Consider the following 26,329-nt stretch of genomic DNA (forward strand, 5'->3'; position numbering starts at 1 on the left):
AATAAACCAGAGCCTCCTGACACTCTAAGGAATTAATTGTGGCGACTTGTGCTATGAATCCTTTTCAGGTAGAAAGCAACTAGCGACCCAGGCCTTCTCACTGGAAGGATGGGATGATGGTATACTCCTTACTTTGTGCCTTTTGAGTTTAAAAAACAATATATTAAGTACACTGGATTTCAGTTAATATTTAAATCTGTATTAATGCAATCCTTGTTATATGTAATAAGTGCCTGGAACATAATTAGTAATATGAGCCTCTGACCATATTATAAATGAACAAATAACAGTTAGGAAGGATACCTTCAACATAGTAATTTCTGGTTTCTAGGATGCAACACATAACAGATTGATTAGTAAGAAGGTTCTACAAACCGAATGTTCTCAACACAGGATGACAAAGTTCTAAAGCCTACACTGTGCCTCTCTGTGCATGTGCCTTTTCCCTCCCATCAACTTTCTGAAACACTTTTTAGTTCTTTCCAGTTACATGTGAAAGTACAAGTTTTAAATGCTCCTGAAAGTAAAATTATGACTCAAATTCCTAAAATGAATCACCAAATGCTGGATAGGGAGGTAGTAACTTTGTGTCTCAGGAAACAAAACCCAATCTGAGTGAGTCATCTCTGTGATCACAGATAACACAGCCACAGCCAGGGCTTGGCGAAAACAAATGGCGATAGCAACCACATGTCAGAATCTTGTGTTTAATGGTTTCTCACATTAAAATGCATCAGTCAGCTCTGTGAAACCAGGAAGTGGAACGCAGGACACCACATAATAACAAAAACACTCCCGTGAGTTTGGTATATTTTATCCTTCTGCTCTAAGTCCATTTCAGTTTTTGGAAAATAACTTAAATAAATGAAGGTGATGTTTTGTCAAGAGATAAGTATAAAGTAATAAGTTAACTATTATGACAGGTTCTGAAATATTTAATAAGAAAATCTCAATACTTTTTAGAGGCCTAGTTACTGAGGCTGTTGATCCAAAATGAAAAAGTTGGCAGATGACTCAAAAAATGTAACAGAGGAAGTGGCAACAGGCTCTAGAAGCAGAAAAGCCTGCTATCTTGTGACTCCATGCACAATCTGTATGCATGGCTCTTTCTCAGATACTCCAAGCTTGAAAGAAAGGACGAGTGCATAGTAAACTCATGCTACACGACATTGCCATCTAGATGCTCCTCCTTGCACCCACTAGGAAACTGCTCCATAGTGAAGAGCCAGAGGTCCTCTTGAAGCCCTGGAGAGGGGACAAATGCCAGGACCAAGCCTGCCCCATGTTGGCCAGGCTCAACACAGAAATAATGCAACAGCCAGGCTATGCTTTTCAAAAGGGGGCCACCTCCTATCAACACCACACACCCACTGGCAGGTGGACTCCAAGGAAACATTATTTAAACAGTAGATGTAAGCTCCCACACCCACAATATAAGCACTTTCCTATGAAATACTGGAGACCAGTTGGGGGCAATGGCAATACTCCCTGTTCTCTTCCTTCACTAGACGTCCCCCGCCCAAGTTAAAAAAAATCTGTAATTTCTGAAATAAGAACAAGATAAAATGCCCCCATTAAGCCCCCACGGCCACCCCCATTGTTTCCACAAAGCATCCACTACCTCATAATGAAGGGGATAAAAGGTGCCATGCTGAGTGCAGAACAGGTGCCGTCCATCGGGGAAGGGTAGAGTCGCCCCAACACCAACAGTAAGAGAAACATGCTGGGCTGACGGTTTAGTTCTCCTATGTCACTGAAAAAAATCATTGCACATAAAAGATTTAAAAATTAAGAGGCGCTATCTTCAACTATTTTTCTCATTAAATAATTATGTATATAAAATGAGACTCTCTATGATTAAGGGATATTTTTCCTTTTTTCCATCCCCTCCCTCCTCCCCATTTATATAATCTATTCCTAATGTGCAAATGAGGAAAAAGTGCCAAAGCCATGGATTGGGCTTTTGCACCCGATTCTCTTCTCAAAACTAATTATTTAATAATTCAAGTCTGCTGTTTTTATTCAACCTGTTCATACAGGACAGGTACCTGTTCCAGAGAATGAAATGTGAAATTTTCAACATTCAAATGTACTTAAGAAAACATGAACAGTCACTTACTAGGGCCAGAAAAGCCCGTCTGCACAAGTTACTAATGAGGAAATGCATCATAAACAGAAGTAAAATTCATTGATGTTATGTTATTTTCCCATTACAGACAACTAGTACAAATTCATACCAAGTGCTAGAAGAATTAAAAAGATGTGCATACTAAAAATTCCACCATCAGCTACAGAATGTGATTGGAAGGACAATGGTGAACTTCTCCATCTGCCTTGATTAGCCTGGAAACCCTCTTTATGGCTTTGTGTTTCCAGGGTCACTGGCCATCTTTGTTCAGGTACACCAGAACCATTTCTAATCATAGGTGACCAGGTTAGTCAGCTAACTGCTGTAGTTTTACAATATCAGCCATAACAGGCCAGCAATTAAAAAAAAGATAGGTGTGCATTAAAGTAAACACACATTTTTAAGTAATTTAGGAAGAAAATGATTCTTAACAGAAGAAGTCACCATGTGCTTCTAGGAAGCTAGTTCCTTTATAACACTGGAAATAGGATTCTAAAACTATAATATCAAAATGGCATTTTATACAACTTTTCATGTATAAATCTACCAAAGAGACTCAGGCAACATCTATATATATAAAAGCCCAGCGACCGGAATGGTGGAACAACCGGAACAACCAGTGGCTATGACGCACACTGCAGCAGCCAACGGGCCTTATCTGGGCCCCAATCGGGACCCCCATCCCGATTGGGGGAAGGACCGGCTGGCTAACCTCTTGCAGCCCCTCCCCGCTGCTGGCCGGGCCTGATAGGCTCCCATTGGGGTGAGCCAGCCAGACCCCACCCGTGCACTGGGCCTCTAGTGATATAATAAAGAAGCACTTTTTAAAAATCCATCTAAGTTACAAGGAAGAAGTTGATTGAAAACTGTTGCCTGGAGGGAAAAGTCTCCCTTTATTCACATCTTGATTTTACTTTGCCCCACCCTATTCTCGCCTTACCTGTCCACAGTATTGGATACAGCTTCTAACTGCTTGAGAAGAAAAGGGTAGAGTTCCGGGAAACGAGAAAAAAATTCACTCCCTGTCATTCTATGGAGAGAGAAAAAGAGAGGAATTACTATCATTATTTCCTCTAATTTAATAATAAAGCCTATTTATTTTTTTAAAGAGAGATAATTAAGATTATTTATTTAGATATTCACTTATTTTTAATATATTTTTATTGAATTTATTGGGGTTACATTGATTAATTAAATAGTTTTCAAGTATGCAAGTCTATAATGCATCATCTATATATTGTATTGTAGGTGCACCACCCATAGTCTAATCTCCTTTCGTCACCATTTATTCCCCTTTACCCTCCTGTACTTACCCCAACTTCCTTCCCTCTGGTAATCACATTCTATCCTTAGATATTTAATGAAATAATGTTAAAAACAAAACCTACATATGAAGAATCTAATAATCAGTAGAAACAATACATTTAACTTGGATTTGGGAAGTGCTCTTAATATGTGAAAATTGATCTCAAAAATTTAAGATTATGTATATTTACAAATATTTGATATTAAATTCTGTCAGGAATAAGTACATCATTTGTAAAAATTCCAAGTTTCCAACAATTAATTTGGGTTATGAATGCAGTCAACACCTGGTTGACTGAGATTGATTCAGTTTCACTAATAAAGGGAAGGTCTAGAACAAGGTTTCTCGATGACCAGATAATTCTTTGTTGTAGGGGGGTGTCCTAGGCACTGCAGAATGTTGAGCAGTGTTCAAAACATCTATCCCTTAGATGCCAATAGTAATAACACTGTCCCCCAGCAAAGATAGTAGAAAATGTCTCTGTCCATTGCCAGATGCACCTTGAGGGGGAAAAGTCTCCAGTTGAGACCCCTTGTCTGGAGTATGGTTATCAGAAGTATAAACTTGGTGTGTGAAGTTCTGAGGGTCCAATCCCAGCAAACACCTGTGAGGACTACCTTTTTCATCTTTAGTAACACTACTCTTAAATTCTGACAAGGTCCTGAAAATAGCTCAAACTAAATACAGCATTTAGTTAAATACTCTATCTCCATAACTATTAAAAAACTACTCTGAAGGGGTGGTATAAATATTCCCTAACTTGCCCCCTCTTATCAACTCTAGATGTATGCTCCTACTAATGGAGACACAAAACATAATATTTTTAAAAAATTGCAGTGTATGTTACACATAGTGAAAAGTTCAAATCTTAAGTGTACCATTCAATCCGTTTTCACAAATGCATACACTCATGTAATTCAGACCTCTATGAAGACTCAGAAAATTTCTATCATCTCAGAAAGTTCCCTTGTGCCCCTTCCCAGTCAGCTCCCAATCCTCAAAGCAATCATGATTTGATTTCTATCATCATAATTTGGTTTTGTCTATTCTAGAATTTCATATAAATGTAATAATACATTACATAACTTTTTGTGTCTGGCTTTTTTCACTCGACAGAAAGTTTATGAGATTCATCCATGTTATTCAATGTACTAATAGCCTGATTCTGTGTTTGCTGAGTAGTATTCCATTATATGAATACACAAATTTGTTTACCTATCCTCCTGACAGACATGGATTGTTTCCACTTCCTGACTATTATGAATAAAGCTGCTATGAACTTTCCTCTATAGGTGTTTTTTGTGAACATATATTTTCATTTTTCTTAGATAAACACCTGAGAATAAAACTGCAGTCTGTTTAATATTTTAGGAAACTGACAGTTTTCCAAAATAATAACGACAGCATTTCATACTCACAACAACAAAAAGAGTTTTAGTGTCTCTGCGTATTTTTCTAACATTTGCTACTGTCTTTCTTTTTTCCATTTTAGCCATCCTAGTGAATATGGAGTGGTATCGCTCTGTGATTTTGATTTGCATTTCTTTGATGATTAATGATGTTAAACATATTTCATGTGCTTTGGTCATTGGTATTGCCTTTTGTGAAGTATCTATTCAAGATTTCTGCCCACTTTTAAATTATGTTGCTTGTTTCTTTGCTATTTATGCATTGCATGGACTTTTCCCTAGTCTGTGGTTTGCCAATTTATTTCCTTAATATATTTTGATGAACAGAAGTTTTAAAATATTAATGAAGTCCAAATTGGATCAATTTATTTATTTTATGATTCATGCTTTCCATAGCCAAAGAAATCTTTGCCTTCTGAATATCACAAAGATATTGTTTTCATATACAAGTTTAATAGCTTTATGTTGAGGTCTATAATCCATCTAAAATATGGTGTGAGGTAGAATTCAAGGTTCTTTTTTTCTACACTAGTGTATCATATTTTTAATAGAGAGATGCTATAAAAAAAGACATCAGTCTTAAGTAGGAGAGATTATATTATAAAGTTGAATTTCTCCCCAAATTCAATGCAATTCCAATAAAAATTGTAATAGTGTGTGTGTCTGTGTGTGTGTGTGTGAAACCAGATTCTAAAATATATAAAGATGCACAAAGGGCCAAGCAAGAGTGGCAAAGATAATCTTAAAGAACAACAAAGTTGCAGGTCTCATACAATCAAGTAGCTAGAATAAAACTTTAGTAGTAATTAGAACACCATGTGACAAATAGGCCAATGAAATAAAATAGAGAGCACAGCAACACACCTACATACACACATATATGAAAACTGATTTATGAAAGACCTGGCATGCAGATGCTAGTACTATGAAAACCATACATGCTATAACTAATTAGCCACACAAAATTAAAATTGGATCCCAACCTGCAACAATATACAAAATTAAATTCTAGTGAATTCAAGACTTAGAAGTAAAAATTAAAATTTCTAAATTCCTTAAAAGACAATAGAGAATAGAATTTATTGAACAAAACCCAAAAAGCATCAACTAGTAGGTGCATGGGACGATATTCAACCAACTGAGTCACACCGGCCAGGGCTGAACATTTTAACTAATTGTTTTGTACTTAGTAGCTTGATTGGTTTTGACTACATCTTTTAAAAACATTTTGTTCAAGTTATTTTGTCCATACTTAATGCAGGAGGACCATGAAATACTCAATGTGCATTGTCAGGGTTTAAGTAAAACCAAAAATATTTTCTAAGGAGAATTTGACCTTATTCAGGTACACTGAACACATAGGAGGTGCCTTTCTAGTCTAGCATTCTTAGCTCCAATACTGTTAAGAAAATGTTGACTCAGTTTCTGCTTCAGCTCTTAGGGATATGCAGTATTAACAATTCTTGTGTATTATGAAACAGTCTCAAGAGGCAAGGCCTATAGGAGGATGTCAGAATATCTAAACGGAACTCAAACTTCACACATACCTGATTCTCAACTACACCAAAGTTCTACAGCACCTTAAATCCAGATCTTAGACTGCTAATATATTAATACCAGCCCTCAACTAACAATGTCTACATTTTATAGTTAAACTGAGTGAAAAATTACCACTTTCAGTAGTCTCTCTATATGGAGGCAGTTCATAGGTTTGGGGCTGCCCTTATAGGTCTATAATCTAGGCCTTATTTTAAAAGGCTAAGGTCATGAAATCATTTTAGTCCATATTTGAATCTCCATCCTCTGAGTCCTGGGACATGTGAAGTTTTACCTCTCCCTTGCTACTTAATAAAAACTGTAGTGTAAGCATATTTCTCTCAAGAAAGTAGCAAATATATTTAAAAAGTACCTACATACTTCATGTTGGGTACTGTGCTAGGTCCTATGGGAGATACTAACAATACGACATAGTCACTGCTCTTAGAGTTTAAAATCTAGTTAGGAAGACAAGGCATATACACCCTATATAATAAAACCTAATATGCTAAGTATCCAGTCGACCCCTTGGCCATTCAACCAATCAAAACATAATATGCTAATGATATGCTAAAGCCACTCAACCACTCGGTATGATGTGCACTGACCACCAGGGGGCAGACACTCCAACCAGTAGGTTAGCTTGCTGCTGGAATCCAACCTATTGGGACTGAGCGAAATGGGCCAGACACGCCCTGGAGCCCTCCCGCAGTCCCTCCCGCTGGCCAACCTCCCATGTCCCTCCCCAGTCCCAATCATGCACCAGTGGGGTCCCTCAGCTTGGCCTGCGCCCTCTCACAATCCGGGACCCCTCAGGGGATGTCAGAGAGCTGATTTCAGCCCAATCCTGCAGGCCAGGCTGAGGGACCCCACTGGTGCACGAATTCGTGCACTGGGCCTCTAGTTCAATATAACCAATAATGTAAGGCAAACCAGTGTAAAGGTCAAATGAATAATCATATAATAAAAGGCTAATATGCAAATTTTCCCCTCGACTGGGAGTTCGACTGGGATTTCAACCGGGAGTTTGACCAGGGGATGGGCCGGCCAGCCAACCACCCATGGCCCCTCTCCCCAGCAGCCTGGCCCCCGGGAGGCCCCCACCCCCGCCCCGATCAGGGCCTGCTGGCCAGACCCTACCCATGCACAAATTCATGCACAGGGCCTCTAGTGCTTATACTAAAAGTACAGAGTTGGAAAAGATCACTTGGGGCTGAAGAGATTAGGGAAAGTTCTGTGGGAAACATGGAAACCAAGATGAGTCTGGAAAAATTGGTAAGAGTAGATTAAAAAGGAGAAGACAGCATAGAGGGAGTGGGCAGGTACAGGAACAAGTGGGTAGATAAACTGGCTGGATAAAAAGAGGACTTCATAACAAGAGTAGAACGGGTAGGATGGCATATAATTTTTTAGAAATTTGAATGCCAGACTAAGCAGATTTATCTGTGTCTTACAGGCATTGAAAGTTTCTGAATAGAAAAGAGATGTGACAAGAGCAGATAGACTAGACTAGGGAGTAGAAACATAGTGATCCAATGGACAGTCACTAAATGTGTACCTGTTAACCTCAACTAGAGCATAAATATCTATAGGTACGGGATCATATCTATACTTCCTTACATCTCTCCTGATACACAGCACAATACTATGTATATGTCCATTGACTGGTAAAAAAAATTTTCTTCTCTGGTAAATATTGGTAAATAATATTAGCCAGGGGGGAGGGGAAGGATCTAATATAGTTAACCTCAAAACTATGCCTTATGCCTTTTTTCTTCTTTTAATGATTGGTACCCACCCAATTTTCCAAGCCTGAAACTCCCCAGGTATACAGTCAACAGGCCACTCTTGCTGTTTCTACCTCTGGAGTATCTATTTAATCCATGTCTCTCGTTCCCCACTAATGCCACCCCAAGTCTAACTGCTATTATCTCTTGCCTAGATACTGTGTCAGCTTCTCACCTGATCTCTTTGTTCACATCTTGCCTCCTCTAACTTCTTTTTCTGAAATACAAATCTAATCATGTGATATTATGAGATTAATGGCTCCCTACTGCTTTTTGAATAAAGCCTAAACTCCTTAGCCTGATTTACGAAGTTCTTCTTAATTTGACTCACTTGTCCAGTCCTAGACATATACTGGTAAATTTGGGGGGGTGGAATTCTATCAATATTCAATACTTTTCTAGTCCCCAGATCTTGGCAAATGCTCTTTGTACTTTCTTCTAGGAAAAGCTTCTTCCGTTTATTATCCCAGACTAACTCCAAATAATTCTTCAATTTTGGGCTTTGGATAACTTCCTCAAGGATACTTTCCTAATGTCCCAAATATGATTTGCGTGCCTGCCATTGGTCTTACACTACAACCTATAATCACCCCATCATAGCACTTGATGCATGTCATACATGGAATTCCTCATTTAATTTCTTATTTCTCCCACCAGATTATACATCCTGCATGGGCAGAGACTATATCTATCTTATTTTTCCACATTATCTCGGGTGCTAAGTATGATGCTCAGTTCACAGCTGGTGCCTAATAAATAGTGAATAAAACAAAACAAAGGGACAGAGTCCTTGACATAGTCAAGGAGAAAAGGAATTATGACTTAAAATGGTGACAAATTCATAATTTCTTAAAGTGCCTCCTTAGCTATATCTGAGGACATTCAGAATCACATTTGACTTAATAAATTCAATATCCTGCCAGGACTTGAAAATTTTTTAAACACAAACATAAAGCTTATCTCACTGGTTTGCAAACAGTTCAATTCTAGCTCACCCAAATAAGCAAATAGGCTGATACGCTACCTGCACAGATACAGCAAGCCCTGGGGGTAAATTCTCCAGTGACAGCCATTTCAAACCTGTTTATCTATGAGGCTAAAAACTGGCCCAGCAACTTTATGAAAACAAGAGAAGTGATAGCCAAAAGGAAAAACTGAACCTCTGGTAAGTTCAAGCTCCTAGGAAGACAAAAGGAGACCACCAAAAATTGTGAATGGGATTAAACAGGCAGACATAGGTGAAAACAAACAAGCCCGGATAGAGGGTGAGAATAAAGCAGCTTTAACTTGGGACTGTCAGGCTAGACAAAAGCTGAGTTAGTCCCTGACCCATCAGGTAAGATTATACAATTGATGAGAGGCCCTTGAGGAAACAGAAGCTCCTTGAAAAAAAAATCTACTTTTCTAGCATCAAGAATAAGGTACCAGCAGCACAGAGTGGCCGTGGGCTCCACCAAAGCACTCTTTTGCCTGGTGTGCTCAGTGATGGGCACCCCCTGAGCCCAGCCGGGGCAGAGAACAAAGTAGGCAGGCCACAGGGGTTTCCTGAATGAATGAAAACGCCTGCTTGGCACCATTTGGTTTTATTTTAAAAGTTGTTGTTTTTTTTAAAATTAGCACTACTTATTTGTTGAGGAAAATTTTGATAATAAAGAACATTGCAAGGGAAAAAATCTAAAAATCACCACAAGCTCACCACCCCAAAATAGCTGCCAATCTGTTGATGTCTGTCCATCTATACTTTTCTCCCCGTTATACATTATTCTATAATTTGTTTTTTACACTTAGCAATATATCAAGAATACTATTCCATATCAATCTGAACCGATTTTAACGTAGCCAGTGTGACACGCTCTGTGCTTCTCCTATGGCTGATCACTAACCCAGAACGACTCATCTCCTTCTTGGCTAAGCCATGTGTGGATGGCAGTCCCGACTCCAGCCACGACCAGAGCCTACCTTTGTCTGCACACTTCATGTCTAACCTTGGCAATGCCAAGAGTCTAGTTTTAGAGCTTTCACCATTTTGGTAGTCTTTGAATCCAGCCTGCCACCAACACATTTGAATCTAAATTAGCATAGAAAAACCTTCACTTGAATCAAGCTTCTATTTCTCTTAGAGACCCTGTCCTAAGATCAGCCACATATAAAAGGTTGAAATGCCAGAAGCACATGTTTCTGAGATTAACAAAAGCATCCGGATGAAAACCATCATGCAATGAGAAGAAGCATTTGGTGAAATATGTTAAAAATAAAAATAAGGTATCTCTAGCCCCATTTCCTGCATACACATTCCCTATCATTCTCAATCATCTCAGGAATGGGGATCCACAGAATAATGCACAAAGGTATAAAAAGAGAAAGCTAGCCAAGGCAAGCACAAACAGGCAGGAGGAAGGAGCTACAGAGTAGACAGTGAGAAGCTGCATAACTTGTGCCTGGTTTTTTTGTGTGTGTTTTTTAAACAGGATTTATTCACAGGCCATGGAGCAAACACCATAAATCTGGTCATTAGATGAAAACAAATGCTGAAGACAAAAGCCTGGAGGTTTTCAGACTGTATTTCAAATGGGAACCCAATAAAGTATGAAAACCTAGTTACTCCCCAGATTGTGGCTTATAAAACCACCCAGAGAGAAATCAGCTAAGGGCCTATATCTCCTTGCCACAGTGATTACTGATAAAAACAGCAAGCTTCATCTTAAGAAAAACAGTACACACACACACACACACTTCAAAGAGTGATCAAATGCATTAATAAAATAGAAACAACTAATAACAAAGAAATCTGGTTTTGGAATTCCACCGGGAGACCCATCTCTGACTCTGTTCTAGAATCCTCTCCCCCATCTCTGACACTAGCATTTCTCCCTAGAGTAGTAGCAGTTATAAAAGAGAAAGTGATTGGACAAAAAAGATGTCAGTGGTCCCAGAGTCAGAATCTCACACTCAACAAGCACCTGTAATCATTGTAATCATTCCACCAGGAAGTCCTGTAATTAAATTTCAGGCAAACCCTGTAGGAAGTTAAAGTACTAGGAAAGGCATCTTCTTCAGGGCCTCTGTTCTAAGTGCATGACTCTGACCAGGTCTCGTGCAGTCTCATTTCCCTTCTTATCCTCTATAGATAGCCATGAAATTCCTGATCTGTTGAATGCTTTTCTAATCACTCCCTTCAAATAAAAAAACAAACAAAAAAAACTAGCCATCACTATACTATACCCAGAGAAGGTGAAAGGTCTCAGTTCTGGAAGTGCACTGCCATCCTGCGTGTGAAACCACGGACCCAGGGTGGGCCTGGAAATACATTTCCACTCATCACACAGCCAGTTGGTCAGTAAACACGTATCTCTTGAATTCCTCATGTGTGCAAGGTCCCATTCAGGCAGTTTATATGGGTATTTTTACACCAGAATTTTTTCTTCTTAGAAAATTCCATCATCTATAAAATATCAGAATCAGTCTACCTCCAATAGTTAATTAATAATCATTTTCTAAGCAGTTTGTGGTAGAATGTTTCCAAAGATGGCCACAATTCCCACTGCCCTCCCCAAGTGTATATGCCTCCCTTCCTTCAAGAGGTGGGCTCTACTTCCTCCCCCTTTCACTCTGATCTAGCTTTGTGACTTCTTTAATCAACAAAAGCCGATAGACGTGATGCTGTGCCTTAGGCTTCAAGAGAAATGGCAGCCTCTGTATTCACTGTCTTGAAGATGTGACTACTCTGCTAGAGAAAGACCCCACTCCCCCAGTTAGTTATGCCCCCAGTAGATGATCTGGACGTGAGTGTGAGACCATCTTGGTCATTCCAACCCCAGCTGAGGTCTCAGATAAATAAATGTAGTGACGTGCATGACCACAGATGATACCTTATGGTGAAGAACCACCCAGCTGAACCCAGCCAATCCACAGAATTGTGAGAAATACGAAATTGTTATTATTTTAAGCCACTAAATTTTGGGGTGCTTGTTATGCAGTAATAGGTAACTGAAACAGAATATTCAAGGCACTGAGTTAGCATTAGACTATATGGAAAAGATAATACTAACTAAAAGGGATACTGATAGCAGGAACACACAGTTTAACTACTATATTTATTCTCTCCCAGTTCTGGGGACCAGAAAGCTGAAATAAGTATCAATGGTCTAAAATCAAAGTGTCAGCAGGGTACCTCCAGAAGCTCTTGGGAAGTTTCTGACCCGCATCTATTCTGGCTTCTGGTGGCTGCTGGCATTCTCTGGCTTGTAGCTATGTACTCCAATCTCCACCTGTGGTCACACTGCTTTCTCCTCTTCTGTCTCTCAAATCTCCCGCTATTCCATTCTTATCGATGCATTAGAACCCAACCAAATAAATCAAGATAACCATTCCATCATAAAATCCTTAATGTAATCATATCCACAAAGACCCCCCCCCCCCTTTCCTTCCAGGGATTAGGACCTGATGTCTTTGGGGGATCATTATTTTGCCTATCACAACTGTGAAAACATTCAAGAGTTAAGACTGTAGGGGGCAAGAATGAACATAACTGGTTTATTCCAATTCAGTTGGTTTCCAAACTTTTAAAGCAACACCCCCCCCCCCCCAATATAATCTCAATGTTTAAAAAATAAAAACAAAATAAAACCAGAACTGTTCTGGTTGAAACAGGGTTGAGGTAAGTGTCATCAGTTTGGCCTCCCTCTCATCCTTAGCCCTGACATCTATGAGCTCCAGAGGCAACACCTCCTTACTTCCTATTATTCCCATCTTTTTATCTCTCTAGTTAACCAGCACATGCCATCCATCACTGCCCACTGTTCTCTACAATGGTGATTTTATCTTTTTCATAACATTAATAGTTACTGTTACTTTATTAAAACATGTTTCAAGTCTGTGTCCTCTTACTAGGAAGTTAGTTCCTTGAGAATAAAAACTTGCTTGTTCGTGACCTAACCCCAACACCTTGAATGGTACTAGCACATGAAGATACTCAGAAAATATCTGTCGCCTTCTTAGGGTTTTCTTAGAACTCCCTCTACAAGTCTCCCACCTCAATTAAGGATGGGTCATCTTCCTTTTAGCCATAGGGATCCTGTCCCCATCAGCCTGACTCTAAAGATATGTACAGGATTAAAGAAACTCTTATTTGAGAATTCTAAAGAAAATCATATAACCATTAAAACCCTAGTCAAGCACATGCATTCAACATCCAAACAGCTCAAATAGTACTGGACCTGCCTCATCCAAAATGCTAGAAATCACGTAGAAACTACTCTTTTACTCATTAACATTACTAATTTAGCACAAGGTCCAATATTTCAAAATAAGCTTTTGGTTTCTATCTCTGTAACACTTTTGTTCAATGAATTCTGTCAAGATCCTACTCTAAACCTTACAGACATTTCCATTACGCTAATATTAATTTGCCAATTCACATCATTAAACAAGGGGAAGGTGCCAACACAGTCCCAGACTTCAATGAACATATTAGAACTAGAAGGACTCTTAGAAAAGGTCTAGTAATCATTTAATTTTACAGATGATGAAACTGGTACTCAAAGGAATTAAGTGAATCTCCCAAGATCAAAATACTGGTTGGGGAAAGTATAGGGCTAGAATCCAACTCTCATGTTTCCCTATCTAGCCAGTAGAGCAGTGGTTCTCAACCTTCCTAATGCCGCGACCCTTTAATACAGTTCCTCATGTTGTGGTGACCCCCAACCATAAAATTATTTTCATTGCTACTTCATAACTGTAATTTTGCTACTGTTATGAATTGTAATGTAAATATATGATATGCTATATGTGTTTTCCGATGGTTGCGACCCACAGGTTGAGAACCGCTGCTAGAGTTTTCAGGGTTTCTAATATACAAGTAATCTAACCATCCCTATTCTAGGCATCCACTTGACAAGCAGAAGACACAGTGGTCCAGGCCGGCCAGTTTTCAAAGAAGCTCATGCTGGGGTCAGATAGGAATCCTGGTCAAGACAGGTTAAAGTTCCAACCTAATTCTACTTCCACATATTGAGCCAGGCCCACCCACTAACCTTAAAGGGAGTACATGAGCAGGCAAACTACCAGCTAAACTAATCTTTAAAAATCTATCCATCTGCTCTTAAAAAGTATTTCTGGATATCACTGGACCACATATACTCCATTTGGCCTAATAAGTATCAAGTTTCTCCTATATTCAAATGAAGAGAATTTTACTAACACAGTACAAAACTCCTAACCATCCCCACTCTTTCCCCTGAAAACAAAAACAAAACTCCCATGCAAATCAAATTAGTAAAGGACAGTGTGTGTACTTGTTCTTATTCAGACTCAATGCTTCCTTTTCCCCAGTGAACCCATGTTTTTTGTAAGTTTGTGAAAACTCAGGCTAAGACTTATTTACATGAAAAACAAAAACAAATAACAAATAACAAGCAGTCACCACGCAAATGTTACACTCCCAATTAACACACACTGTTGTCCATAACTGGTATGATGTGATATCCGGTGCCCAATTTCCCAAATTCACAGCTGGAAGAAATGAAATAAGACTCATAACACAAAGTGTGATCTGCTGCTGCAGAAGAATGGAAAAGAGTCCATTTAGTGGATGTTCATCTCAGACTGAAGAATTTAGTCTTCTCTACGAACAACTGCCTGGAAGTACTCAAAAAAAAAAGGATAATTTTCAACAGATTGGCTGGATCTCCAGACGGAGAGGAAAAGCCAGCATTTGGCAGAGTTGTGAAAGGAACATTTTGGACATCTTAGATATTGGTTCTTTGGGGAGCCAGAGAATTAATCTGGAATAAGTGTAACTCATTATTGTTATTATTATTAAAAACCCTAACCTCTGGCTCCTGGGGCTGGCAGCAGGAAGCATGTTGGTTTCTGTAGCAATGCAAGTGAAATTTATTAAATTAGACATTCCAAGATCAGGGTCCCGTGTTTGGTGCTCTCACGAATGCTGATTTCTTAAAGTGCTCTGAAGTCAGTAGGCTGCCACCTCTTTGCAGACCCTGGGAAGCCATCTGCTTGGCCCTGGGAGCAGCCTGTACACTGAGATCACACAGAGGCAGGTTTTCAACCTGGCTGGGAGCCATTCCCTTCCATGCGTGTTTCCCCCAACAACCAGGCCCAAATCCTTCCAAGGCTGAGGCTGTGTTTGCCACTTCGACTGTATCTCCTGCACATCTAGTAGAGGAGACAGACAGCATGCACTTCCTACATTTTCAAAACTAAATAAAGAAATAAATCATGCCCCTATTTGTTCCCTCTTTTTAGTCATCCCATATAATAAAAGGGTAATATGCAAATTGACCAAACAGCAGAATGACCAGAATACCCATGGCCCCTCGCCCTGGCCTGGCCAGCCCCGCCCCCGAGTGGGCCCACCCACATCAATCAGGGGAGAGGCCGGCCAGCAAACTGCCTGTAGCGCCTCACCCTGGCCAGCCCCGCCCCTGAGCGGGTACCCAGATCTGGATCTGGGGCAGGGCCAGCCGGCAAACCATCTGCAGCCCCTCACCCCGGATGACCCACTCGATGGCCCCCATTGGGCAGGCCAGCTGGACCCCACCTGTGCACGAATTCGTGCACCAGGCCTCTAGTATTCTATTAATTACAATTAATATATGTTCAATTTTATAAATCAGGTAATACAAATAAGTAGTAAAAGAAAATTTACCTTGCTCCATTCTAGAGCTTTCCTATATACATAAAAAAGTTAAAATTATACATATAATCTGTACAGTTGTTCTGAAGGAGTGACAAACCTAGGTGTGCTAAATAAAATAAATGTTCTTCAGCCACCTGCTTTAAAAAAAATATTTAGGAGCTTCACTCATTTATGTTTTGAAAGTAGAAAGAGAAAAATCCAGTGTCCTTGGTACTTAATTTTTAAAAATATCTCTGAATAAAAGTACATTTTTATTATTTTATCTCCACATGTGATAAATAAAGTCTAGCTAACTAAAGACTAATAGGAAGAAAATCACATTCCATTAGAATTTTGAAGCAAATGCTCTGTTAACTTCTATCATCTAACTCTGCTGCCATGTTGATCCTTAATTCTCTGTTTGGGAACTTTTTTTCTCTCCACAAAATTTTCAAAATTTAATGAATGTGTCTTGGTATGGACAATTTCTTATTTGTTGTACTGAAACTTGTATCCTTCTAGTTCTAAGAAATTGTCCTGTGCCATTTCTTTGACAATTTTCTACCCTAACTTTTCTCTGCTTTCCTTTCTGAACTCCTATAAATTAGGTGTTGGACTGCCTGAAATAATCTTCTAATTTCCTTTTTTTCTCTCCTATGTTTCATCTTTCTTTAGTTTTACCTCTGAAAGGGTTCTTTTACTCTGTCTCCCAGCCTATGTATTGAAATGTTCATTGGGTTATCATATTTTTAATTTCCTAGAGCTTTTTCTTATTCCCTGATTACTCTTTTAAAAATACCATCTTGTTCTTATTTCATCAATTTCATCTCATTTCTCTGAAGAATGTTAATTTACTTTTGTTTTGTTTTCTTCTGGTCCCTATTTAAATCTCTATTCCTCTTCTAACACTGATTTTAAATTTTAGGCAGTAGCCATTTCTTAGAATGACTGCAATACTTTTCTTCCTATCATACAAACAAACACATACACACTCCAATGCAAAAAAAAAAAAAAAAAGAAAAACATGAAGTTCTGTAATGTGTCAAACAAGGGTTAGAAAAGAGGCCGACAAGAAGAAGGCACAAATGAAGACCACTGTGAATAAGCAATATAGCAGAAAGGCATTTTATTCAAAGGATCGGTTCTAGTTTATACTCATTCACCGAAGCTTTTCATCATGTAAAGCTAAAGAACACCAACTCTAAGCGCAAAATGTTCTACTTAAAGGATTTTCCCCTTCCTCCAATTTGGTTATGACTCCAAAGCAATGGAGACACAATAGTTATTAAGAAGGCAGGAAATCCTTCCAGCTAACCAACTTTCACATACTGTTCCGAATGGTCAAAATCTTGCCCACACTGTGGTAACTCTTTTTGACTTTGTGACCTTATTACTAAGACTGTCAATTATGTTCACCATATTTAAGCAGAGGAGCTGCTTGGATGCCAAAGACTACTCTACAGAGCTATTTAACCTTTCTGAACAGAGACTCATTGAAACTGGGAGTCTGGTAAAATGTTTTACCTAACCTTGCAAAGATACTTCCCAGTAAATATCTCAAGTATATAAATACCTCCAAGTCAAGTCTTTAAAATGTACAAAATTCACAAATGTTAAGGCCAATGCTGCCTTAATTATATAATTACGTTTAAAGTAAAATAATGCTATTAGTTTAGACATATTAAGGCAGTTCAAATATTATTTATTGGACTACATTAAGCCTATTTCCAATGGTAAAATATTTTTTTAATAGTATGGACAGCATTTTATTTTAGAAAAAGCTGCTACTACATCATAGAGTCAAATTTAAAACCATAGATAAACCATAGATAATTTATTCTGTGGTGGAATGAGAATGAGAAAATATAATGTAGCGAGACACAAAGGTTTGGAATTGGTCAGACCAGAGGAGCTCTACCTATTGGCAGTGTAACCTTGGGTGCATTGTTCAATCTTGCTGTGTACCTTTCCATTTTGTTTTCTATAAAATGGGAGTAGTAGTGCCTACCTTGAGGAGCTGCTGTGAGAAATGAGATAATACCTGGAAAAATCTAACACTGTACCTTCTCAACAAATTACACACATTGTTCTTTGGCCTTGGCTCCTTTTACCTAGCCCTCTTTGTCCCCTCCCCACTTTACAGAGAAGATAAAAGGAATAGAGGGGAGATTAGGATAAATTACCATAAAGGTCAACATACTCTGAGTTCAAAGATCCAAGAGTACCAGAGAACATAAGTCGCTTTCACTCCTACTATACCAATAGCTTTTAAAAATACATGAAATGTAAGCATTGAAAACATGATTAAAATTTGGGTTTGACATAAAAATTTTTTGCCAAGTATCATGAATATGTTAACACCTATACTTTGCAGTAATCATACACTTAATTATGTATCTATAGGAGCCAAAGGCCAAGAAGAAAGCTATAAAATGGGATGGAGGATTTGTATTGGTAGAAAAAATATGGTTAAAGTGTCTAAACCAGTGGTTCTCAACCTTCTGGCCCTTTAAATACAGTTCCTCATGTTGTGACCCCAACCATACAATTATTTTCGTGGCTACTTCATAACTGCAATTTTGCTACTGTTATGAATCGTAATGTAAATATCTGATATGCAGGATGGTCTTAGGTGACCCCTGTGAAAGGGTCGTTCGACCGCCAAAGGGGTCTCGACCCACAGGTTGAGAACCGCTGGTCTAAACACACACACACACACACACACACACACACACACACACACACACACTCATACACAGGATATGTGTGAAATGATACAAATGATGGTATATAATGCTGCTCTCACACTTTTCCACTCACACATGATAAGAAAACAGTATTTGTTTTTTATGTGCCCATGCCAGTACATCATAACTGAACCTACACACAAATTTCCTTGGAAAAGAAAGCCATATTTTTCATAATTATTTGTGATTACGATTGACTGGCTAGCAATTGAGTCTGTATGGAAAAAGTTTAAAGTCACTCCAATAGTTTTCTAAAAATTCTCCAAATTTTCCAGAAAACAGGGAACCTACAAAAATGATTGATGTAAAGACTAAATAAAAGCAAATTAAAGGAACAGTCCCTGATAGTTTTCATATGTAAATTTTGGCATTCCATCTTATTTTTAATTAATTCCATTAAATTGGTGTTTCATAGGTCAGAGGATTTTATGACTACAAACCAAAAATGTTGTTTATAAAGCCATTTACAGGGAACTGCCCACAAGTTTTTTCTAATACATTTTTTCCTTTTGCCCAATTTAAATTGTTATTGCTTCATTTTTTTTTTTCCTCCTTTAAGTACAATGTTGGTCTTTTTATTCACTTCCACTTCCTTTCCTTGCCCTTCAACAAAGCATAGTCCATCATATACTCTACTCCATCCCTTTTTAGAACTTACATAGCACCAAATTACTTTAATCTGCATGTACACTAAGGAAGAAAAGGAAAAATAAAAACAAACCAGGTGGTAGAAGATAAATATCCTTACATACACACAAGGCCTCACTTTCCCACATGCTCCACAAAACTCATAAATAGGGTAGCCAAGGTTTATTTATAGTAAGGACAAAGAGTAACACAGGATAAAAACGAAAATACAGCCAGAGAAGCCTCATAGCCTCCTCTGCCCTAATTTAAATGGGGTTACTCAAGTTCATAGATTGGTAATGGATGATGTTGCAAAACAAGCATGAATCAAAGAGTCATCACTAAAATACTGTTTTATCTAAGAACGGATATATCATGTGTTTTGCCCTAAAAGTCATGACTCACATGGAGCCCGAGATTCCTTTCCTTTCTTCCCTGAAATTGGAGCAAAACCAAAAAGGGGTTGGGAAGGGGAGCCACATACCTAGAGTCCCACACCACTTCAATGGTGGTTTCAATTCTGTTATTCACCAGAAATGCGACTTATGTAAGTCACCCGAGTCTCAGTTTCCTCATCTACTAAATAGGGACAATTATACCTAACGTAACTACCTCACATGGTTACCATTAAGATTAAATGAGATAAGAGATTGGAAAGTACTTTGAAATCACCATGTTCTGCTGATTCCCCCTCCCAGCTCTCAATTCTATTCACATCATTCAATCTCCATTATCACTATTCTAATTCAGATCACCATCATGTTTTTCCTTGGCTAGATCACTGGTTTACAATACCAGACCACACAGGTGCCCAGCCATTCATGAAGAAAATTAGAAAAACCAGGGCAATGTAGTAAATTTTAGATAAAGCTAAATGTATTCCATTTAAATACAGTGGGGCCTTGACTTATGAGTGTTCCAACTAACGAGTTTTTCGAGATACGAGCAGTCTCTTGGCCGATTTTTTGCTTTGAGTTGCGAGCTAAAATTCCGGTTACGAGCCAGCTTCAGATACCCCACCACTAGTTGGTGCAGCGAACGTCACAGTGAACGCCACAACATCAGCCCAGCATTCAATTCATTGTAATGGTGAAAATTGCTTTGACATACGAGTAATTTGAGTTACGAGCTCCATCACGGAACGAATTAAACACGTAAGTCAAGGCCCCACTGTAGCTAAAATTTATTAGAGATTCTCGTGTGTGTGTGGTATTGTGGGTATGAATGTTGAACGGTCCTTTATATTATGAAATAATTCTGACAGGGTATGTTTTTTAATGTCCTTACTTAACAAAATGAAAAGGTTAGCAACTCTATTATGTTGATCCTCAAAATTAAAAATAATTTTTTTGCTGGTTTATGAAATCCAAAAGTCTGGGTACTGCTAGTCTACATTATCCTAGCAAACAAAACTATTCCTATAAACTGATCTCCCAGTCTTCAGCTTTATTTCCAATCCAGCTACAGTGTGTTCTCTACACAGTAGTCAAAATGATCAAGCTAAAATCTAACCCTGTTATACCTGTGCTTAAAAATGCATTCCTTGCTCCCACCTCATCTCATGCCACCCCTCTCTTGCACTCTGCACAGCATCATGTTTTGTGATGGCTCACTTTCACCCCCACACTTGTGCACAGGAGCAATCACCATCTTATTTCCCAGGTAAACATTGCCTCTCCTTCTGTTCACTCCTTGTCTTCCTTGCTCTGGGGTGTCTTCCTTGATTCCCCGTTGTCCAGATCACATGCATCCCCTATGTGCTCTTACAGCAACTCTTGCTTCCCTCATTGTAGAACTTCATTCATGTTGATAAATATTTACTAGGCTTCTGTTATGTGTCAGGCACTGTTCTAGGTGCTGGAGATTCTGCAGTGAATGAGACAAAGACCCACACCCCAAGTTGCCGACACCCTAGTAAGAAGAAATGTGCTAGAAATTAAAATTCAAAATAACAGAGAAGTTAAATATCTGGTGACTGCTTATCATTGTATCCATTGAACCTAGTGAAATGCCTGGCTCCTAGCTGGTGCTAAAAAATATTTGTTGAATGAATAAATACAGGAGTGTCAAAAAGCGCTATACAAATGTGAAGGATTGACTTCAGTGTGCATGGGTTCATACTGGCTTGTTAAAATCTCTTCTCAGAGTCTGGCCAACGTTTTCAGAAGCCTTAAAAACATGCTGTGTCAGTCATACCAGGGCATTCACTACTCTAAGACTTGGTTTTATACTTGGCAGAAGTAGTAATTTTACCAGTAATTTTCAGATCAAATGAGTTAAGCACTGAAGTCTCGAAAGTCCCAACTTGGCATAGTATGCATCTTCCTCAAACTCAAAACACATAAGTAAAAGAAAGCCAGTCCCTTATAAGGCTCAGACACCAAGACACTAGTTTCATGCTACATCTAAAAGGTTAATACTGCAAAGTCAATAACTACCCTGAATAAGGAACTTGTCAGATCACTGGCAAGTCATAATCCTACCTGAGTTATCACCTGAAGTGAATTCAAGTCAAGAAAATAAACATTTAATTAATATTCACTTCCCTATGGTTCAAGGACGGTCTTAGAAATAAGCTTTCTTTTAATTAAAAATAAAAGTAACCCAGAAAGCTGAAATGAGATCTGAGGCACACTCAGTGTGGGTCAGCTAGTCAGCATAAGAAAGAGTTGGCAGTACCCAAGTGAAACTGCTCCAGGGTGTGACTGTAACACCATTCTATTCATGAAAAGATTTGAAAAATAGATTTTTCTGGACAGAACTGAGCCTAAAATCTCCACTACCAAGCTGATGAGCCAAAAATTAAACCTGGTACAACGGTACCCAGTGGTTCTGAAAATAGCTTGCTGCCTTTATATACTGCAAATATATCAAGCCTTTGGCTTGAGTCTTGTACCAACAGACAAACATGTATTGAGCATTATGCTCAGTGCTCTGGAGGACACTAGCGCACATAAGATATAATTCTAAGCCTCAAGGAACTTAACATTAAGTTTAAAAAAACAAGACAGCCCTAACCGGTTTGGCTCAGTGGATAGAGTGTTGGCCTGCGGACTGAAGGGTCCTGGGTTTGATTCCGGTCAAGGGCATGTACTTTGGTTGCGGGCACATCCCCAGTAGGGGGTGTGCAGGAGGCAGCTGACCAATGTTTCTCTTTCATCCATGTTTCTAACTCTCTATCCCTCTCCCTTCTTCTCTGTAAAAAATCAATAAAATGTATTTTAAAAAAAACAAGACAGATATTAATGGGAAAACAAAAACTAAAAACCAACTATGATTGAAGGATTGGCATGGTAAGAGCAATAGAAGTGGTATAACCTTGCTCTGGAGACTAAAGCAGAGGGGAGAGCCTACAAAGGGATGCTCATCGAAGGCCAGTTTCACAAGAGGTGAGGCACCCAGGAGGCTGGCAGATCTGGAAAAGCAGAGGAAAGAGAGGTCCTGGACTAGTCTAGGGGAAGCCTGGCCTTGAAGAACAGCCAGGAACCTTTCCCAGGAGTGAAGGAGGGGGAAGAATGTGTGTGGAGGAGAAGGGGAATGAGCACCGCGGCATGGATAGGTAAGGCCTGCTGGGACAATGGAGAAGGCGGAGGAAAAAGCTCCTCTAGTATACAGGAGGTTGGACTGTGGAAGGCCCTGAATTAGGTAAGCTAATGAATTTAAAACTTATTTCTCAAGTACTGGAAAGCCACCTGAAATTTTGGCAAACAAGTAACATGATGAACTGTATTTGGGTCTATCCTAAACATTTTCACATAAGTCTATCCTCCTGCCCACACTAAAGAATTAAAAAGAGAATTTTTCTAAACAATGTTCCAAAACATTTAAGAACCAGCATATTTTCATAGATATTTAAATAAAGTCATATCACTGTGGCTAAGTTTTATATCATTCAGTAAATCACATAGACCTGAGGAAATGCAGCAACCATGAAAGGTTCACTCTAAGCAGCCCTGAAAAATGACTTTTGAAAGGCAAACCCAGCCCTAACTACACCTCCCCCAACCTGACTAGGGTCTTTATTTTGCTTTAAGCATTACAGATTTCCTTATGTGCCAGGAAAGAAGAGCTGTTAGTCATCAATATGGATGGTGTGTGTTAATAGGGGGCTTTGTTCAGAAAATTTAATTATAGGTTTCAGCCTTGGATGAATGTAAAATAAAAAACAGTGGAGGGGACTTTCTCTCTGCTGATTGGCCAGCTGAGTAGTATCATGGACTTTCCTCTCAAGCTTGTCTCTGAGTGCATTACTTGGAGAAGCAGTTTCTTCCCTGATGTGGGGGGCGGGGGGGGGGGGGGGGGCATGGCTGACCCGAGTTTACTCTCACTTGCTTCTCTGGCCAGAATGAGGCTGCCTTGTACCACTCAACTTCCAACAGAGGTTCTGCAATCAAAAGCCTCAAGATGCACAAGTGTAATTTTGGCAGTTTCATAGTTTTTAGAGGCTTCTGCCTCAACAAAGGCAACGTGACTGCACTTGCTTGCGCTGGCTCCAGGCCATCCCAGAGCTTTACCACCTTTGACCCCCAAAAGCTGTGTAGAGGGAACACTGAGCATAAGGCCAGGGTTTAATCTATCTTCAAGTTTATCAAATGATTTTATTCTGGCAAGCAATTATCTGGGGAAGACTGCTGAACCAAAGGTCTTTGGGGCTGCATTTTATACCTTTATTATAGAGATGTGAGCATTTATAAATTATAAACAAGGAACCAAATAAATAGCAATAATACCAGCTAAAGACACTGGATTTTGAAAGTTTTCTGAGTAACAACAAAGCAAGGAGAAAACTTTGGTTAATAAAAGACGTGCTTTCTAAACCTTAGGACATATTCAGGCACCTTTCAACAGAAAATAGAAGACTCGTGTCAGTGTCACAGAAAGGAAAGTTGCTGACCAGGAAATGTCCCTAAAATCAATATGAAAAGTATAAAGAGAATTTCCCCAACTAGTAGGGGGAACAACTCCAAGTGCCTGAAAATCTCTAAATCCTCTCCAAAAGCATGATAAGTGATGGTAAAATTTGTAGTTAAAAAAAAAAAAGTAGGGGAAGATTTTTAATTTCACAGTAAAGTAGAAGTCAGTTAATTGAAAGATGAAAAAAACTAAACTCAATAGATTATTTTGGAAACAAGACCAAAGGACTTTGGCTTCTTAATTTCTGCCATTTTTCCATTCACTGAGCCCTTTTACCATTAGAGGTTCTATGTTGGGCATTGCGGGGGATACAAAGAGAAATTTAGCTTTCTGTTCTCTTCAGTTCTGGGGAGAAAACCCAAATCAAAATCCTAAAACACACAAAAACCTGCCTTCGACATGAAAAGGCATTTCCAGTTCAAAATGCACACAATGATTATTTGGACAGAGACATGTGGTAAACATTTCCTAGGGAAGGAGCAAAGGAAAAAAGGTCAAAGGTAGAAGTCAACTGAGAAGAACTGCAGTGTCTCAGCAATTTACAAAGTTAAAGGATAGCAACAGTTTGAAGGGTGGAGATACCTACACCACCTCCATTCATTATAAGCTGAGATTTAAGAGAGAATCTTTTCCTTCTCTGGGGTGAATACCACAACATCTGTTCTCTTGTCATAACAGCAACTAAGTTCATTTAAGAAAATATTCTCTCTCTCTTTTTAATGCTGTTGGTGCATAATTACATTTCTCCTGAGCCTTAGTTTCCTTAAGACGTGTTTATTCTGCACATCTGCTCTCCCCATACCTGATTACACAAAGGTATCATAAATAGCAAACCAACAGGTATAAAGAGACCAGCCCTCAAAACAGATCAAAGCAAACTGCCCATGGAGTCCTTTGGAAATCTTGGCTGGCAGCTCTTGTAAATAAAAGTGCTTCTAAAGCAGAAAGCATTCAACTACCGTATTTATATAGGGCGTGATTGACAGGTCAGTTATTAACTTCATAAAAACACAGGCAATGTTAACTAGCAAGAATGTTTGTTCTAGCTGTTCTATCTGAAGGAAAATGAAATCCAAGATAGAATGGCTTGCTCTCTGTTTCTTTTAAGTATTTATTTTAGAACCATGCAGTATAAAAGAATGTTTTTTCAAGTCAGTGAACTTAAGCTATTTTGCTTACTGTTCTGGAATTTAAGTATGTTGTTATAATTCTTTAGAAAACAAATGTTACACTTACTAAAGGCAAATTCCAATGGTGTACCATGATCTTTTCAACCCCTCGAAAAATTTTTATTCTTTTGAATTACTAAAGTTTTAAAAAATTACATTAATGTAACTAAGTATTATCAAATTGGAGAATCCAAGAACATTAAGGTTCCTGTCCACTGCTCTGGAAGAAGGCATGTGTTCCTTGAATTGCTTATGGTAGCAAGTTTAAAATTTGCCAAAAGGAGATAAGAATAAACTGGCCTGCATTTATTAATATTATTTTGAGGGCTTTTCTTCACTAGTAATACATTCTATTATGTATGATCATTTACTTCAATTTACAATGTAGTATATTTTATTTTTTAAATTGTATCAAAAAATAAATCAGTTGTATGCAGATTTATGGTCAGGAAATCCTCAAAATTCACTTTTGTATGCAATGGTTTCATCCTTGAGGCTTAACATGGTTAGGTAGCACTCACCACCATCCCAGTGGAAAATACAAAAGTGTCAGCCTATGTTTCTCTAACTTGAAGAGCAACTTCTATAATAGTAGCTTTCAGCAACTTTATGGCAAAGAAATATAAAAATATTGCATTTAGCCAATCTAGAATCTTATTATTTTTTAAAATATTTTTTTAAGAAGTAACAGAGAAGTAGAAAGAAAAGGTAGGATGAAAAATACTTTTTTGCTTTTTTGAATCAATCAGCCAATACTTTTAAGACTGAAATTATATAAAATTGGCATTTCCCAGCCAAATAAATGCTTATGAAGTCGACCATATGTCTATGTGCATATTTGTTTATACATATTTAATACCCTGAGGCCTCAGAGTTTTTCCCTATAAACATAAGTTTTGTTAAATGCCTCTTGAATTAAATTAAAAAGGCTATTTGTTCATCAAAATGTTTCACTCTCAGCAAAGACTATTATCATATGAGCTGAATACCAAACACAGGAGCAAACCAAAAATCCCCAGAAAATTCATCCTACTCATCAGCACATTTAACGTACCACACTCCTGCCTCCT

The 26,329-nt window shown here is 38.6% G+C and overlaps 1 protein-coding gene across 5 annotated transcripts in view; it reads right to left on the reverse strand.

Moving 5' to 3' along the window:
- The window catches only part of THADA (THADA armadillo repeat containing), a 293,514-nt gene that overhangs the window by 169,827 nt on the left and 97,358 nt on the right, over positions 1 to 26,329 (reverse strand). For 4 of the 5 annotated variants that reach the window (XM_070429112.1, XM_070429111.1, XM_070429110.1 and 1 more), the window contains exons 27-28: positions 3,069 to 3,158; positions 1,622 to 1,753 (exon numbers count right to left, since the gene is read on the reverse strand). The exons of the other annotated variant lie outside the window; for it this stretch is intronic. In XM_070429112.1, coding sequence (XP_070285213.1) covers positions 1,622 to 1,753; positions 3,069 to 3,158 — 222 coding nt within the window. The remainder of the gene's footprint in view (positions 1 to 1,621; positions 1,754 to 3,068; positions 3,159 to 26,329) is intronic. 5 annotated transcript variants of the gene reach the window in all.

This window comes from Myotis yumanensis, unplaced genomic scaffold (assembly GCF_028538775.1).
Source record: "Myotis yumanensis isolate MYYU_CA2020_CCGP unplaced genomic scaffold, mMyoYum1.0.hap1 SCAF_11, whole genome shotgun sequence".
Taxonomy (NCBI): domain Eukaryota; kingdom Metazoa; phylum Chordata; class Mammalia; order Chiroptera; family Vespertilionidae; genus Myotis; species Myotis yumanensis.